Raw genomic sequence first — 18669 nt, forward strand, 5'->3', positions numbered from 1 at the left:
CACTGTGTGCGTTCACAAGTAGTGAACTGAGAGTGTCTGATGACCATTTCTACTCCATGCTTGGGCATGCATGGAGAAAACTCAGAGAAAAAACTACTAAAAAAAGCAAATCAAAGCTGGGAAAGCTGTACTTTGTCTCTCTCATACTTTTCCATGCATATAAACTTTGCTCTTCCATATTGCATGTGAAGGACTTTAATGTGAACAGATTTGCTACGCGAGGAATTGTACAAATCAGTAAGAAATCCATAGTCTTAAGCGGGGAACACATAACAGATTTGTTGTGTGCATGTTTTGTAACAACTGGACGGTGTGGTAAAGTTGAAAGGATCTTCTAAGCAGGTTATCTAGTTGATGTGTTGTCTTCAGTGAGGCATTTCTCATCCTTATTACTTTGGTTTCCATTTTGATAAAGTTTATTGTAATAGTTGCATGCAAAGCCACTATAAATTTAAGCGGCATGAAAACCAAAAGTTCTTATGTGGAGTTCCATTCACATGTCAGTTATAAACAAACCCATATCTTAGGTTTTTGGTGAAGCTTTTAGAAATTACCAGGTCTTTCATACCAAATTCTGAGGGTAGGGCCAGAATTTCTAGGCAGTAAAGTGTCTGTGTGTGGTACTCACTGCATACATATTGTTATCCACTTTTTATCAACCCTTATAGCATTGTATCAAAATACCTACAATGAGTAATTGACAGGTTATTACTTCAAAAGCTTATTCTTCATGTGATCAAATGTGGAAGGGCCTTACAAAAGCAAGAGAGAAGCAGTTTGATTCTTGCTCATTTTGATTTCTGTCTCTGTAGGAGAGCGTGTACAGTGTTGGTGATTGGAGAAATAGCTGTTTCTTTCTGTGGCTCTTTAGGGAAGGAAATAATGTTAGGAGTCAGCTGTCTCTGTGTTTGAAAAGACATTGGAGAGTCTATTTACAGCACAAGGGAATAATGAAACACAGGTGAAAATACATGGGAAGATGATGGAGACCATAGACAGCCACTTCTTGTTAACAGAACCATATACATTGCAGTGAAAGTGTCTCAAAAAGGTGACCTAGGTCTGTGGCTCTCTTATACTGAGTTTCGGTGAGTCTTGAATATCAAGCAAATTCCAGACTAGAATATGAATCCTAACTGCAGCACTTCTAAGCAGACGAGAGATGATGAGAAATCTCAGCCTCCTATTCAGTATGCCGTGGAAAAATTCACTATAGATTTGTTTCATAGAAAATTGAGAGAGAGGGATACGACAAGTTTGGTTTTTTTGGAAAATAAGTAATTGGACAATATCGTTCTTTGAAATTAAAAATTTGGTTTGCTTTACTAACCAAAATTACATGTTTCTACTTATATCTTTGACTTCTAGTGTTTGGGGTTTTAATTTTAAAAGTGAACAATGTGTGTGCAGTTTATCAGTGCATATTAAAGAGATTAAGTTACAGATGGCACAGAAGAACTGTAGTGATTAACCCTTATGAAACCATGGCACTCCTAAGGAATTTCATTAATAACATGATAAACTGTGTGTGTTCAAACAAGATTAATTTTACAGGTTAATTTTACATGGATAGATATGCAGGAGTAAGGAATGCTACAGAAAGTTGTGGCCTGGGCTGTGTCCTCCCAGAGCAGGGTGTGATGGGGAAATGGGTGAGATTCTGTAAGATTCTTGTCTGATGCTGTGTCAGGGAGGCTGTTACAATGGCCTGAAATGGCTTTGAAAATGGGGGTAATGAAATAATACTTCATGTCTGTGTACAGCTTTGTTGATACTAATAAAGTTTTTAATGCTGCACATGCTTCTGATGTCTACATTTGAAGAAACATGCTGAAAAAATAATGGGCAGAGAAAAGGAGATTTAAAGAACTGAAGTAAAACAACTGTTAAAATAGGAATTAAAGATGACATGATAAGTGGCTTTTAAACTCAGTGAGGAGAAAGTATGAACTGCTAAAGCACTCTTTAATTTGGTGAAGAAAAGCAGAAAACAGCATAGAGCTGGAAGTCAGACGTTCACCTTGGATAGAAGGGAAACATTTTGACAGAGTGATTAACCAGTGGAACAAACTACCAGAGAAGGTGATGATTTTCCATGTCTTGAAGGCTTTCAAATAAAGAATAGATCCTTTTAGGCTTTAGCCAAATGCTAGTTTGCCATGAGGGAGCTGAGGAACTCTGAGCTTGTACAACTCTCTGTGCCTTTGGATGAAGCTCACATGTGGTGTGGGGACTGTAAACATTGGAAGGTCTCCAAGGCCAAACTCATGAGGCACGTGTCCAGAGTGGTGTGTGCCTAGGGTTGAAAAGGCTTGAAGGACTCCAAGTGTTGGAAAGCGAGGTTCTTGAGCTCAATACAGGCTAACTACAGGGAGAATTGAATAGCCTGGGACACTAGAATTCAGAACAGATGATCCTAAATGTTACTGTGAATTTATTAACTTAATTTCCATTTCCTTGTATTAACACATGCCAAAGACTGAAGTGGAAATTAATCCTGCTGCTGGCTGCTTCCACCTACGTAGCTGTGGTCGTAGAGCACAGAAGTGCTATACAAGCGGCAGCTGCCCTGCTTGGTAGTTTTTTCCACTTTTTAAAATTCCGAGTGCCTGCTGATGGTCCTTCACCCAAATGCCAGACGATGTCACTGTCTGACACTGACAGATGACTGACCAGTGTCAGTGTTTCCATCTCATTTTATTGGTTGCATTTTAAGTCTTTGAAGACTCTGAAGTCTTTTAAAGACTTGAAATTACTTTAAACCTCAGAGTCTTGTGCCTTGTTGACTAGTCTTCCTGACTGATAAGGATTTGCGAGTGATTTTGTGGGACTGCAAGAAGACAAGTGTGTGTTAGTAGTACACGTGAAAGACTATATTGTGGAGGGTAAATAAATATAAAAGCATGGAAATAAGTGTTTTCAAGCACATGTGCCAAGATGCCTCTTTGGAATTATAAAAGTTTTTACTAGCATCTCTTGCCTGTTTTATGGTTTAAGTGGAGGGTAGTAATTGTGCTTTTGATTGCTGATAATGCAACTTAATGTTGTTACCTGTTTTGATGGGGATAGTTTGAGCTGCCTTGCAGGAAAGGTTCTTCTCCAGAACAAAAAAAAACCCTAAAAGCATCACAAATGTTTACAGTTGCTAAAATAATTCTTCCCTTGATATAGAATAACCATTTTCAACTTTTAACTTTTTGAAAAGTCATTTCATACAGAATGAAACAAAAATAAATACATCTGTTCTCCATTTGGTTTTAGTTTAACTTTTTTTTTTAGCAGAAATCCTGCATCAGCATTAATCTCTTAACAGCAATAAACAATGAAAGATGAAGACAGACTGCCAGACAACTCAAGAGTGGTGGGGGTATATAAAATACCCTTTCCTCAACACCTTACAGTTTCATCTGTTGTTTCATATTTCAGTGGAACTGGATACCTCACTTCTAAAGCATGTCACGTTCTTATTTTGGCAAGAGTATTATGTTCTTTCTTTGTTACAAATAGCATAGAAATCTATCTTTTGTGCTTCTGTAAATCTGAGATAACCCTCAGGTTCCACTCTCACAGTGGTTCTATGAGGAAGCTTCTGCAAGCCAAGAAGCTTTTGCAGCTCTCTCTCGTGTTACCTCCACACCCTCATCTGCTGACATTTCCCTCATGGTGGGGAGAAAGGTGATTTCAGAAGAGGGTTCCTGGTGAGTCGCTGATATTTATGCTGCTCTTAAAAGAGAGAGAACACTTCAGTGTTTATCTGAATAGTGCAGTGATTTTCTGAGCACATTGTGTACTTTGTGCATTAAATGCCAATAAGTTTCCTAAAGTGGACAGGCCTCAGAAAGGATGTTCAAATGTCAAAAAAGATGCTCTCAAAATAAATGTTATTGACAGTATTTTATTAACTGTTTCATAGCTTCCGAAAACATCTGTCCTTCTGTTTGCTTGGCTTTTAGTGTTTTTGAAAAAATGTATTACTGTATGGTAAAAAAGAGAAAAAATTCCAGGTTTCAAATGAAATATTGGAAGACTATGGTCTGAAGTGATCATAATGAATGTTCAGAAGATTGTTAAGAAGTAATTTCCTTACATTTTTTGCTCTTACCACAGCTAAAACAGTGCCTAAGATGTAGGCATCCACTTGAGTTCTAGCTTCAGATTTTCATTTAGAAAACAGTAACCAGAATGTTACGTGATTAAATTCAACATCTCTTAACAGTTGTTTGCTCCTCAGTGTTAACGTCTATCTATGATATGAAATTGTTCTTATTACTGTTCATGGTTTTGATGACTGAAAAAGTTGCTTGGCAAGCAGATAGCAGTTTATCAGTGAATTACAGGAACATCTTTCATATATTTCATAGCTTTCATTCTCTGTAATACAGAATTATTTTTAATAGAATCTTTATGTTATGCTTAAGCCAATGATTTCTTTTTCACTAAGAACATTCTCTGAGCCAATTTTATTGGTGTTTGGAAATGGTATTTAGCAAAATTCATTTTGACAGTGAAAAATTTCTTTCAGTATACTATTAAGAGTCGACAAGCCTAAGAAACTGGTTCCTTGAGCAGAATAGTAAATCTGAATTTTGAGCTGTAGTTGTTTCTTGTAAATTTTAAAAAGAGATACTGTGTTAGACTTGGTAGTCACTGTGAAACCCTTTCAGAAATTTGTGTCATTGTCTCTTGTATTAATACTTAGATTCTTGAACTTGGATTTATCTATGTATTATCTGTTTATTACTCTTCACCAGCTTCTGAAGTCTTCATTTGTATTTGTGTAAGTTATTTCTTTAATTGTAGCACAAGTAAAGGTATATAAGCTAGTTTCTCTGAATTAAGAAGAAAAAGTTATTTGTTATAGCAGGGAGAAGGAACAGGAAACAGATTTTCAGAAGCAGCATCTGCTGGGTTCTCATATGTTGGTGTTGACTGTCTTTAGATTATAGCTGTGACATGATTCTATAAGTCTCAATAACCAAAAATAATTTGGTAAAACACTCATATATCATTTAACCTGCTTCTTGTGTAACTGTTGTCTTTCCATAGAACTACACAGAACCATGAATTCATACAGTAGTCCAAATTTGTAATTAAACATTTTAATTGTAGTTGTTTTCCTTTTTTTTAGAATATTTTCTTTCTTGGACATAGTTACTTTGTGTCGCTGTGCCCAAGTTTCCAAGGTATGTATTTCTCCTGGCATTTTTTTGGTTGTTCCCTATTCTATTCTCTTAATTACATGCAAATAATGGGATTCATTGCAATTTGCTTCCTGTTAAAAAAGAAAAAAAGTTTTCTCAGTCTCTTAGTTTATTAAAGCAAATGAACAGTGGTCCCAGTTTTGCATGTAGATGTGGACTTAGTTGCTGTGTACAGGAGTTCTGTCTAAAGGCTGTGGAAAAGATATCCAGTCCTGTATGCTCTGTATCTGGAGAAGGGATTAAGCCCAGTTTGGCATGATGGCATTTGCTTTTTATAAAGCATGTGGCTGTATAACACTATTTTTCAGGTGTAGTTGCAGCTTAAAATTCCATGTAGTTTGGTTAATGTGCACCATGTGTCTAAGAAGTACATCCATCATTTTCTTGCCAAGTACAAAAAGTGTTAAGTAGATTGACTACTAGTGGAGGAAAAGGCACACACAAGATACTAGTGAAGGCATGCTAAGTAAGTTTTTATGTTTAACTTGTCTTCATTTTTTTTTCTTGAACTAAAATGAATAATACTACATTTCTACATCAACTATACAATACAGTATACAGTTGTACAATACATTGTACAGTTCGGTACAATGAACTGTGTTATTGTACAACATGAATAAACTTTATTTCATATTTTTCTTCCTTCTCTTACAGTTGGGTTTGGTTTGGGTTTTAATTGTTTGTTTGTTTGTTTTAGTGTATAATTAAGTGTGTAATTATTTCATGCTTTCCTCATATCACCCTGTCCTGCAGCTTCAGTAAGTCTTGTGAGTCAGGTAACATAAGGTTTCATTGAATAAAGCCATTGAATAAATCACTTTCTCTGAAAACTACCTGTCATTTGGATGGGGTATTCTTTTTTTATCATTTTCTGCATGTATCTGTGTTTCTCTGGCTTTTTAGTTTTGCTTTGCTTTGAACAACTATTGCTTCAACAGTGAAGGACAAGCTCTCAGGCATGTACATGTAACTTAGCACGTGTAAAGGAAAGGCCTGGTCCTAATAGTGGAAAGTCAGCAGTTCTCTGAAAGGTTTCTGTTTTCTCAGAATAGTAACTAGTGAGGTTGAGGAACTGTGGTTTTACTGAAAGGAATCTCATCTGCAGCTACTCTTTTCCATTGAGATCTAGCTAAAGTAACTCATTAGAAAACTTTACAAAAGCTTTTTAAGAATGGAGTGTTAAATCTTTCTCTGTGTGTGCTTCACATTTAATATCTTGTTTTCCTGTATGTTTTGTAGCCACAAGTTAACCTTTGAAGTATAATCCATTTAGGAGATTTGAGATTAGTTTCTGCAAATTCTATGTTTTTAGCTACTTCGTACTGTATAAGTACTGGTATCTAGAATTTATTTTTTTAAATGCTACCTGAAATTGTCAAGTTTGTAATATTTGCATTACTGAGAGGAAGATGAAGGGAGCGGGCAGTAGAGGTAATAAATAAACTGTATTTGTTTTCTGTAGGCATGGAATGTTTTAGCTCTGGATGGAAGCAATTGGCAAAGAATAGATCTCTTTAACTTCCAAACGGATATAGAGGTTAGTGTCTTTTTCATTTTTAGGGTATTTTTCATTCCTTTGGAGTTGTTTAAGAGCGTAGCCCATTTTGAGTGCCCTGCATATTCTGCTTGTTTTCATGCACTTTAAAGACTAATTTCAGGAAAATAGTACTGTGAAGGAGCAAATGAAAAAGAACTCTGTATTTGCCTTTTTTTTCTTTTTACCAGATGTCTGTTTCAGTTTTGGTTGTCCACTGTGTATCATATGATTTTCATATATCATATACATATAGGGCTCTAGAAATTCAAGCCTGCTCATTTCCAGAAAGGAAAGGTGTATATGGTGCCTCTGGATGCAGTGAGATTCTTGGAATCACTTTTATCATCTAGAGGATTAGTTTTGCTGCTCCCAAATCCCACTATGAGGGGGCCATCTAGTGCTAGAAGCTCACTGGGCACTTGGCTATAGGATTTGGAGATTGAAGCACTAAAATGCTGGACAACTTTTCTCACTGCAGACTTGCCTAGATCTGATTTGCTGTGTATCTGATTATCATTTTATGACCTTTTGTTTTATAAGGTTTGAGCCTTGTGTGAAATGCAGATACATGTGAAGTAAAGTCCTTTCCAGTATATAATGAAAGGTCTTAGGGCAGACTTGTCTTCTGTAAGAAAAACATGTCTGCATTAATACTTTCATAGATGTGCATAACAAAATAAATATATGACATCTGAAAATGAAGAAAAGAAATTAGTCAGGAACAACAATTCCTTAATGCAGTCTGAACTGAATTAATGGTTTATTATTTGTTGTTTGATGCAAATTAAATGTAGACTACACTACTAGATTTGCTTCTGTATTTTATGTTTTAGCTTCTTAGTTGCATGAATAAAATCCAGATGTATTTCATTTCCTATATCCTAACCATGGTACAAACTGTTCCTAAAGCTTTATAGTAACATAGAGGGTAAATTTTTTTCACCACTCTTTTCAAACTTTATTGCCAACTCCTGTGGTCTACTCATCTTAAACAACATGCTCTTGCAGAGGTAGGAGAAAGATTTTTAGCATCTGCCTCTATCTGAATGTGTCAAAGAAGACTTGGAGCTTCAATGTCACATTTTCAGTTGCCTTTAAAAAATGTTGTGTTCCTCATCTGCTAAGAAATAAAGTAAAACCCCACAGGTCTGCAGTCCTTCATGCTGACATGATTTCTGTGTTTGCAGTCATTTTGGTATTTAGAAACACAGTATTGTATTTGCAAGTTTTCAATATTTTTGTCATACATTTTACCTAGTGTGTTGCCCTCTGAGATACTGAGACATTCGTAGCATGGGATTCAGGAAAAGAAGTGAAACTAAGTTATAATCTTCTTTTGCTATAAAAAGCTGTTGTGGTTTGGAGCAATTCAGTCACTTCAGTATATTATATTTAAGTACATTTGTAAAATATACCCCTTCATCTGTCTCATAAAAGTTTAGCAAGAAATTATTACACAAATTACAAAAAGTTCTTCAACAAAATAGTTTCATATCTGGTGTCTAAGAACTCTGTTTAACTGCTTTAGTAAGGTAATTTTTGTCTGTGCGTTTCAGGCAGGTAAAAGCTTCCAATTGAATTTGACAACTTTGTGCTCAGTTGGACCTTGTGCTGTTTCGTGATTTTTCAGTCAGTATTTGATCTGAGAATATCAAATTATGAACAGACAGGTTTTGTGAAATTTTCTATATTTAAGACTTACCATGGTATAGAATAAAATGTGTGTGTGGGAACCCTATTAAAAGTGTTTCTTTTATATCAAAAATGTGTGATCTTGAATTTAAATGTACCTTAGGATTTCTTGGTATGTGGAACTAATTGTAAGCTGGGATAGGTTGAAAAATTGGGTTTTTTAGTGACAAATTATTCAAAATGCTTAGTGCATTTGAATGCACTAAGGCTGACTTCTTTAGTATCCTGGGTTTGGGGAGGTTTTATGTGATTAAAGAAATAAATGAATTTGGGAAACTTATTATTTGTTTGTATTTTCTTTGAATAATTCTTTAGGATTTGGCTTTTTTCTGCAATGTAAATTGAATGTGCAGTATATGTTTTTCATTGAAGAATTTATTCTTACAGTAAAAGTATTTGGCCTTTTCTGAGAAATAATACTGATTAATTGAAAATATTTTAAAAATATATGATTTTCAATTTGTTTTGGTGTAAAATCTTCAGAGTGATAAGATAAGCAATATTACTTATGGACCAAGAAACAAGCTCCAATAAGAAAATATTTTCCCACAGTGATGGCCAGGATGTTAATATTGGAGAAGGACAATAAAATGTAACAACATGACAATGAAAAATCCACTGACATGTAATTCTATACATATTTCTTCTTCCAAAAAATAAAGGGAGAGAAAAAAATGCCCAGTGCTGGTAGGTATTAGTCGTGTTGCTGCTGCTCCCACCAAGGTATTTGGCACCTTTCAATTGCAATCAATCCCATGGCAGGAGCTGCAAAACAGGGATTTACTGGAGGCTGTCGTGATGTACTGGCCTAAGCAGGTCTGTGTGGGCAATTTCAACTTCATGTGCTGTAGGAGTGACTGGGACCCTTGAGTAGTGGCCAAACCTCCCTTTCCATCTCTGGGGCAGCTCCCTACACATCTTAGAAAACTTGAAGCTCATTTTAGTAGTCTTAATGGGTAGGGTCTGCTGTGATAAAAAGTTGAGCTGTGTGTGATTGAAAGAAGAAAAGGAAGAGAGAATTAAAGATTGAATTGAATGGCACCTGAGTGTGAGTGGAGATTCTCAACAGGTAACTGTTCTTTCCTAAAGCAGCAAAAGAAATTCTGAGAGTTGTAGTTCTAGTGGGGTATAGCTGAGGCTAGTCTTAACTCCTGGGATTTTTCATTTCATTAGAACATTGTGTTGGAATAAAACTCAGCTAAATCTTCTTTTTATTTGGTTTAAGGGTCGTGTTGTGGAAAATATATCAAAAAGGTGTGGTGGGTTCCTGAGACAGCTTAGTCTGAGAGGATGTCTTGGTGTTGGAGACTCCTCTTTAAAGTAAGTAAAATTCTAAATTAAGACGTCACTTGTTTCCAAACGTGCGTACCAAATGCAATTAGATTACTGTTATGTCTGTTTGTATTTCTGAGTCCTGACTGATGACCAAAATGGGATACTTAGGTAAGTACTAAATACCTTAATCTTGACTAAATGAGTCATCAGTTTGAGATCTAAATATAGCTATTGTTATTTTGCAGAAATGAACGAAGAAATGAAAGCTGTGCTTTTCAGAAACAAGTCTTTTTCTTCCATTAGGATTATCTTGATATTGCTCCATTTTCAAGTGGTTAAAATGTTTTCAGACAGTACTCTGGCATCCTACAATAGTCAGAGTATCAAGATTAAGGGTCATTTTATTGTTTATCATCTAGTTTGGACAAGAGGTGATCCTAGAAATAGGAGGAAGGATAAAGACTGATTCATTTAATTGCCTACAAAATCAGAAAATATCTGTGGTTCTCTTCTTGGTCTAAATAAGAACAGGCAGGCAACAAGAACATCTTGGGAGGCTCTAGAGAGGACGGTGGCCCTTCTTTCACAGAGTATATGAACTGAACTGTGTAGGTTGTTCCCGAAGAAGGTTTGAACCCATGTAAGCTTTTTCCAATGCAGATTGTTTAGCCAGGTTCCTCTGGGTATTTCTGTGAGTATTTAAACCCAAAGATCCTACCTGCAGCTGATGAGTTCCTAAAACCCATGTGCTTTAGGGCTCAAAGAACATTTGGAGGCAGGCTTGGGGTCTGGCTTTTTGCACTTATGCTTTTCCCCTCTCTCCCTGGGGCCTGGGCTGGATGGTGTTCAGTCTGATGTAGCATGGCCATTCACAAATGGAAAACACAAGCACAAAGATTTTGTTAAGCAGTGGGCATTAAACTAGTGTCCTATGACCTTTAACTATTTCTAAAATTTATAAGTAAGTCAATTCATAAACTTTGTCTCTAGGGTAAATTCATGCAGAATTGATTTTCAGATACTTGTTCTGAAAGTGATTTTTCCTATAAGGCTATTTGTATTGAGTTGTTTCCAGATCAATTAATTTTGTGGGTGATACTAATTTCTCTATTTGTCCTTCTTCTGTATCATCTTTTGAGTAAAATAACCAATTTCTGATGTAGGTATTGGCCGTGTAAGCACTGAATGCTTGTGGCAGGTCTGTCAGGACATCCATGCTTGAATGGAAGAGTTAGGTTACTGTTCCTCCAAAGTGTAACATCTTTCCAAGTGATTTGAAGAGCATCTTGATTGTAAATCTCCCTCCAGTACATGAATTTCGGAATAGCTGTTTTGAGGATTCAATTGGAAACTCTCCCTAGTATAACTCCTTGCTGGGGTTTTTTTCCATTGTTTTCAATCCACACTGGAGAGCCAGAAGTTGTTACCAGCTGAGCGTGTAGTCAGATCTATTAACCAGGGCAAGCCTCCAGACAAAACTGTTTTTGTGTGTTTCCTTCCCTCCTGCCAATAAAATCCATGCAGTTGAAGGAAACATGGGCATAAAAACAGTATTCTGAAATGCAATGCAGCTGTAAATATTACTTTGCACAGATGAAAAGAAAGTTTATGTATTTCTTCAGGGCAATTAGTATAATGATACATACAGGCTCTCAGCAGTATAATAGCCCCAGTCATCCTTAAAGTTCATACCCAGTAGTGCACACTGATGCTTTTTAATTTTTAAAATAGTAAAGAAGCAATTTGCAGCCTCCAGGGCTTTCCACTGGTAGTTGAATAGGCTTAGGTCACATTTTGGTATTGCACCAGGTGTGTCCCTTTCCATTTGCTGTGGGAGCAAGCTCCTTATTAAGACTTGCAAAGGCTTCAGTAATGAGATGTGCAAAAACTCTCCCCAGAAGCCTAATTTTTAACTGATGTAACATTTGAAGCTTTCTGTTTATGCCCTTTTTTTGTTTGTTTTTTGTTACAATATTTGAAGCAAGTTCTGGCTTATATATGATAGAAATAACCACTTCACCCAAGTGGTGTTTGAGAGAGAAACAACACTTCCCTAAGACCAGAAACTTGCAGTAGGAAAAGGAAAAACCAATCACTGAGACAGATATATTTGAGGCACACTTTGTGATTACTCTGGGGCTTGACGATGAGGCTTTTTGACCAAGTGGGAGGAGGTATGGGACAGAGCGTGCTCTAGTGACCTCATTACGCTCAGGACATTATATTAATTCAACTTCTTGTTGCTGTTTTAGGACCTTTGCACAGAACTGCAGAAACATTGAGCACTTAAATCTGAATGGGTGCACAAAAATCACTGACAGGTAAGTCAAAGAGGTTTTTTGATTGATGGGAAAATTTGGAAAAAGAAGTAGCTGAAGGTATTTTTAGTGTGTCTGCTGTTTTGCAGCACGTGTTACAGTCTTAGCAGATTCTGTTCCAAGCTGAAACATCTGGATCTGACATCCTGCGTAGCCATCACAAACAGTTCTTTAAAAGGCTTAAGGTAAGAAGATTCAATGTTCTGTGTTAAAGAAAAGTGGTTAAAGAGCCGTTCAACATTTAATAAAGTTTAAAAATTGATGCTGAACCTTTACACTGTGAATCAGCACTGGCTGTATTCTATATCTAGGACTTCTGGGGTGTAGACTGTGGTGCTTGTGTGTGGTCTTTTCTCATGACTTTTCTGTGGAGGCCTGGCACAGTCCACTGGCTATCATTAATTTCTAACAGTGTGTTTAATTTGGGTTTCCCACTGTTATGACTATTTGAAGGCTGGATTTAACTTTATGTATTTTTTTAATTCTCCCAGTGAGGGTTGCAGAAATCTGGAACATTTGAATCTTTCCTGGTGTGATCAGATTACGAAGGATGGTATTGAAGCACTGGTGAAAGGGTGTAGTGGACTAAAAGCTCTATTTCTTAGAGGTTGCACACAGGTACATAATTGCTTGGGTGATCCTTTAGGAATAAAATTTTATTTTGGGTTTTTGAAATCTCCATGAATTAAAAAATATCATTTTTGTTATTGTATTTTGTTCAATATTACAAAATGTGTACATTTTTTGGGCTACTTTGCTGTGCTTTTAATTTCTTGTTTCTTTTCCTATGTCCAATTTAATTACTAAATACAGTTAGAAGATGAAGCATTGAAACACATTCAAAATCACTGTCATGAGCTCGTAATCCTGAATTTGCAATCATGTACAGTAAGTATTTGAAGCTTCCACAGGTACATTCTCTAAAAATCGGAAATCATTTTTGAATGCTAATAAATTGATCTGCTATACACTTAAGTAAGATAGTACATTTCTGCAGTGTACAGGATTTTGTGTGGAATAGTGGCTTTAAATGAGTTGGCTGTTTCTACAGCTGAGTTTCGACTTGAAGTGTTGGGTTATTTTTTTCCCCCTCATTACATCTTTTAACTGTGGTAAGCTCTAGAGTAAGAATAACTGCATTCATTTGAATTTCATGAACTGTATTGCATTTTGGTCTATTCATAATTCTAAGGTTTCTAATTGAGCAGAAGTCATGTTCTGGGCTGTATAATAGAGAGTAAAACGTAATGGCATCATAACTGAAGATGATTCAGAACCATCCAAGTGGCAGAAGGGCATGTCTTTCCAGTATGAGTGCAGAACACATTCATTAGTAATGAAATGACTGGGAATCATTGATGTACTTTTAATTCTACTTAGAGAACACAAATTTTCTTTGCTCTGGTTCTTTTTCATTGTTTCTGATGTGACTTTTCAGGAATGGGAAAGGCCGCCTTCTAGATTTTAGATATATCTAAGTCATTCTTGCCCTGCAAATAATCCTTAAAAGATAAGAATTAAATTAGAATTTCAGTGTTTCAGGCATGCAGAGTTGAATAAGGAAATTTTTTTTGCTGGTTTTTGAAGAGTTTTCTAGTTTTATTGCTAGAAGGTATCATAAAAATCAGCAAAACTTTCAAATCTGTTTACAGATTATTCCAGAATAAATGTGGCATGAGAACATTTTTTGTTAAATTTGAACCTAATACATTTCTTTAAAGTGTTGAATATTTTTGAGTGTTAGGGATTATTAAAAGTTACATTAAAATTGCAGAAAATAAGAACAATATGAATACTTGAAAGCTTGAGCTTCCATGATCCAGATGTTTAGTGAAAGAGAATTTTTTAGTCTGAATGTAGGTGCCCACTGAAGCTGGGCACTTAAAGATAATGGTAGTGGAGGGAAGTTCCTTCTTTTGGTCAGAATTACATTTAAATAAAGTCAGTACATAATTTCTTCCCTTTTTACTCTTCCTGTTGTTGTCCTCACAAGATCTTTTTCTGTTGTGTTTTACCTGAGACTAATGAGATACATCAAGGCCAGCCTTTTCTGACTTTTTTTGTGGGAGGATCTCAAAAGGTCTGATGATTAATCAGTTCTTATCTCTCCCACTTAACAGTGGCATTGGCACAGAAGTGCACCAGAGCTTTCCCTTGGCCACGATGCCTGTTGTTGTGTAGTACAAACAAAAAAACCTCCTGAGGGAGAGTATTTTTTCCATTGAGTTTTTTGAGTTGCCAGTCTATGTGTCCTACCTAATTACATGTGCTTTAAAACTGTATTTCACTGGAGGTATGTCCCTTGGAAGCATTCTTCCAGAAGCATCCAGACTCCATATGATCAAAGGGATTTTTACACAGCAGGTGTCCTTGTGCTTTATGTGACCCCCCACTGTAATTCTAGTGACTCTGTTTTATGAGCCCTGTAAAATGCCAGACCAGCTCCAGCAGCTATGAAATGAACGTGTGTTAGCTTTGGAAACTGCACATCTGAAAGGTACCATCTGTAGCGACAATTTTAGACATTTGCAGGGACTTGCAGGCATTTTTCAAAGACTTTTCTTTCCTGACAGTGTTATGGGCATTGAAATCACAAGCAATTTCAGAGTGGAAAATTTTCATATATGACTTGAGATTTTCCAGAATAGAAGGCTTGTAAATAAAATTGTATTTGCACACACATAGTAATCCAGTTTCTGTTGCTATTTTGTGTGCAGCTGCAATGGGGCTATTTCTTAAAGTTCCTGTTTCAGAGAGAAAACTTACTTATTCATGTTCTAAATTTGGAGTTACTTCTTACAGAACATCTACTACAAAACATTTTTGAGAGATGAATTGAGTTAAATCTTTCATCTAAAGACACCTGTATAGGGTAGGGCAAATCTGGCTTTTATACTTACCTTCTGTAGAGAGTGGATTATGGTAATTGTTTCCCTGTAACTCTTGCTTCAAAAATTATCAGAAGGTAAAGGATTTTGCCCTTGGGTCCTATTGCTCCGGAGCAAATTAGTTAGCTCTCCTGCTGTGGGGCTTTAAAATCTCTTTTGCACTGTTCCCAAACTTGCACAGTCCCTGGAGCAAAAGGCCTGGACCCCATCAATATAAGAAGTGAGCAAAATTAAAAAAAAAAAAAAAGATACTAAAAAATTATAAAACAAAAGCAGAGTGAAAGAGGAAGACAAGAACAAATAACTCTGACTTCATATTTCAGACTACTTTAGAGTACGACTTAATGCCAGTGGAAAAATTCAGAATTAAGTAAGCATTGTAAATGTTGATTATCTTCAATGTTACCATTGTATGTGGTTTCACAACTGTATTTTTGGTTGAAAATCCGGGTTGCCTTGGTTATATACAGTGTGACAGCAGCAGTTCAGTAACAGTGTCTTGAGTTTTGTTTTTGGCTGATTACTTGATAAGGAGGTAACTTCAACCTTCTTCTGTGTTGCAGCAAATTTCAGATGAAGGCATTGTGAAAATCTGTAGAGGATGCCACAGACTGCAGTCACTCTGTGTTTCAGGCTGTAGCAACCTGACAGATGCTTCTCTCACAGCACTTGGTCTGAACTGTCCAAGGCTGAAGTGAGTATGTCATGAGTGTGTTGAATGTCATGTTCTTACTGGCCTCATCTAAGAAATTGGCTTCTGAAGATGAGCTGCATTTGCAACCAAAACAATAAGGTAGAAGTACATAAACTTGAGGGCTGGTCTTCTGTAGCTTCATATTAATGTAGTTCACTGTCTATCAGAAAAACAAGAGATAATATATAACAAATAAGACATGCTGAACCCAGCAATTCAATTCTGTGCTTCTAGCTAAATATTTTAGGTACTAATTACAAGTGAGAATAAAAGAGGATATAAAGCCCATTACTTTTTTCAAAGCTAAAAATATCCATGATTGTGTTGTGTCTTGTGGTGTTCGTACTCTGATGTGTTTTTATCCAGTCGTTTTTCTTACAAAAACAGCCAAATCATATCTGATTATTATATTTAAAGATTTTATTATAAAAGGGCTTTTAATATGCTCTGCAGTACAGCCTGGGGTTCTTAAACTCTGAAATAAATTGTGTTCATGTCTCTGCAAGCATTGAGGACTGATATTTATGAGAGATGTTTTGAACAATAGGGGCTTATCAGTTAAAAATAATACAAACTTTCACGTTGGTGTAATTTGTGCAAACATATATGTTTTATGGTGGACTTCAAAACCAAAGCTCAATTATGCAGCAGCTCCTTAGTTATGGAGACATATTGTAGAAACAGATAATGTTTCTAATTTTAATTTAAATTAAATAAAAGCATAAGATTGTTGGATGACAAATTGCCATTTATGACAGGAACACACAGGAGTCAGAACTTACTATCCTTAACTCACAGATAGTGGAGGAATGAGTAGTCTCTAAAAATTAGAGGATGCCAGTGTAAATTCAAATGCCAGTGTACCATATGCTGACACATATGTTCCTTTAGCTGAATGGGTGAAAAAGAGCTTTTCTTACTGTAGAAAACCTGTCCTTAAGACAGTTCCAGGCTGACAGTCCCCTTTGTGTCCCTGTTCATGTTTATTAGGAGCTTAGGAGTCTTCTGGCACACTTACTGGTGTTCCCTAGAAAGCTGTGCTGTTATTGCTGGTCTTTTTCCACCATTTTCATTGAGAAAATTACTAATTTTCTCAATTAGTATTTCAGGTGGGAAATAAAAGGAGGTCTAAACTGCAGTTAGTTGTGCAGTTCTTTCCAAGGGCAGTACCAATGCAGCAGGAGTTGTTTTGGCTTTGGTAGGAAAACTGTCAGCCACAAGGGGGAAGGCGTCCGCTGCTCTCCTCCTGTAATGAGGAACAGCACGGGGGAAGAAAACAACCCTTTGCAGTGATTGCTGCTGAGGATTACTGCATGTTGGAAGGACAGAGGATACAGCTGGCTACTGCTAGACTTTGGGATCATGGGTGGGAAAAAATTGATAAAAAATGTCTTGGAAATCAAAGGGAAATATAATTCCACAGTTGTTCTGTACCTTCTGAATATTTCTGTGTTGAATATGAAAGAAAACTCTGCTGCCTCTATTGGACTTGCTGGTCCTGTTAGGAAATCTTTGAATATTTTCTGTGCTGTGCTACTGTTACTTCACTTCAGGATCCTGAATATCCTACTGTGCTGTTTCCATGCTATTGCTGCAGTTCCCTAATTCAGTTGTTACCAGTCAGAGATATCTCCTTGGACAAAAGCTTGATCTGCCTTTCAGCAGACCCTTCAGCTATATTTCTTATCTCACATTGACAAACAGATGTCTTGTCATCCTCTTTACATTTGCTCTTTCAGGTACTTGGTACCTTCTCTTTTTTGTTCCTTTTCTTAGCACTTTTTTATGCTAAAATGTTTGTAGGTATTTTGGTAAGGCTTGTCAAGAAAAGCACCTCTGAACCATGAGTGTCTTTGTCTGGGTGGGACTGTGAAAGTTTGGATCATATTCCTTTTAGCCCCACCAGCTGCTAACTCCACAGGTGCTGGGAGGTGCTGAGTGCAGGGACATTCCAGGTGTGCCCAAAGAGCAGCTCCAGGCAGTGAATATAACTTTGAGTCTGTCTCAGAGAACATTTCTTCATACAGTGGAGAATCAGCTTTGGACATCATTTTGCCTCATCAGCCCCTATGTTACGTACTTTTTCACAAATCACTGGGTGGGAAATTCATATCAGCTGTAACAGGGAAAAAGAAGAGCCCTCTGTATTTAAGCACAGTCACTAAAACTAAAGCAAAAATTAGAACTTTGCTCATTATTTCCATGCTACCTTCCCATCTGGTTTTTAGTTCTGGGGCCTGATTGATGATGTGTGTATACAGCTCGCTGCCCATTCTCCTGCCCTGACTGTCAGCACACCCAATTTAAGGAAAGCTGGAGCTGCTTGTCTTCTGGTTTCTTATTCCTCTGTTGCTATAGTTGTCTTTTCAACTGGGAGTGCAGGAAGTAGCATCCTCACTATTTTGGATATCATAGCAGATGCCATTCCCACTCCACCTCCCCTTTAAAGTCAGCCATGTAATGAGATGGTGTTTGTAGCAAGGAGTTCCTTGATGAAAGGAGTTAGAAGGGTGACAAATGTGACCTGAATCATGGGAGGGGTTTTGTGGTGATGTTGTTTTACCCCTTCCTATTTGGTGTCATAGGCAATTTTCAGAGTAACTGAGAGTATTTTATGATAGGCTGCTAACTGCCCTTGATGGAAGGGCACAGAATTCCTGAATATGGGTCTGCAAAGTAAGTCCCAGAGCTGTTAGAACTAGCCATTTGGGAAGAGGTGCCTGTCTTGTACTTGGCATGAGTTTCCCTCATACATCTGAACCTTGCTGAAGACTAGAACTCTGAAAGTGGCTTTTCAAGCCTGTGGGGCTGCTCAGCTCTAAACTTGGCTGCCCACTCTTGCTTTTGGCTTGGAAGAGGCTAATCCAGCAAAGTCATAGTCAGAGCCCCACATCCTGTACTTCAGTGGGGTTGTAATTTGTTCATGCACCCAGTGTGGCTTTTCCCTTTGCACTTTTTCTCCAGAGAGAGAGTGTTCTAATGACCTCCTAAAGTGGAGGGATCTGGAGGTCTCTCAGTATTGCCACAAAAAATTCTTTTGTCCCTCTTCTGCTGCCCTCTCCCC

At 37.0% G+C, this 18669-nt stretch overlaps 1 protein-coding gene across 3 annotated transcripts in view; it reads left to right on the forward strand.

Annotated features, from left to right (window-relative positions):
• The window catches only part of FBXL2 (F-box and leucine rich repeat protein 2), a 50836-nt gene that overhangs the window by 22622 nt on the left and 9545 nt on the right, over positions 1-18669 (forward strand). For 2 of the 3 annotated variants that reach the window (XM_063406198.1, XM_063406188.1), the window contains exons 3-10: positions 5129-5183; positions 6664-6738; positions 9656-9750; positions 11958-12026; positions 12113-12208; positions 12515-12641; positions 12837-12911; positions 15475-15605. In XM_063406198.1, the coding sequence (XP_063262268.1) occupies positions 5129-5183; positions 6664-6738; positions 9656-9750; positions 11958-12026; positions 12113-12208; positions 12515-12641; positions 12837-12911; positions 15475-15605 (723 nt within the window). Of the gene's footprint in view, positions 1-5128; positions 5184-6663; positions 6739-9655; positions 9751-11957; positions 12027-12093; positions 12209-12514; positions 12642-12836; positions 12912-15474; positions 15606-18669 lie in introns of those variants that run through there. The other variant, XM_063406207.1, reaches the window with a different exon arrangement.

The sequence above is a fragment of the Prinia subflava genome, chromosome 1, assembly GCF_021018805.1.
Source record: "Prinia subflava isolate CZ2003 ecotype Zambia chromosome 1, Cam_Psub_1.2, whole genome shotgun sequence".
Taxonomy (NCBI): domain Eukaryota; kingdom Metazoa; phylum Chordata; class Aves; order Passeriformes; family Cisticolidae; genus Prinia; species Prinia subflava.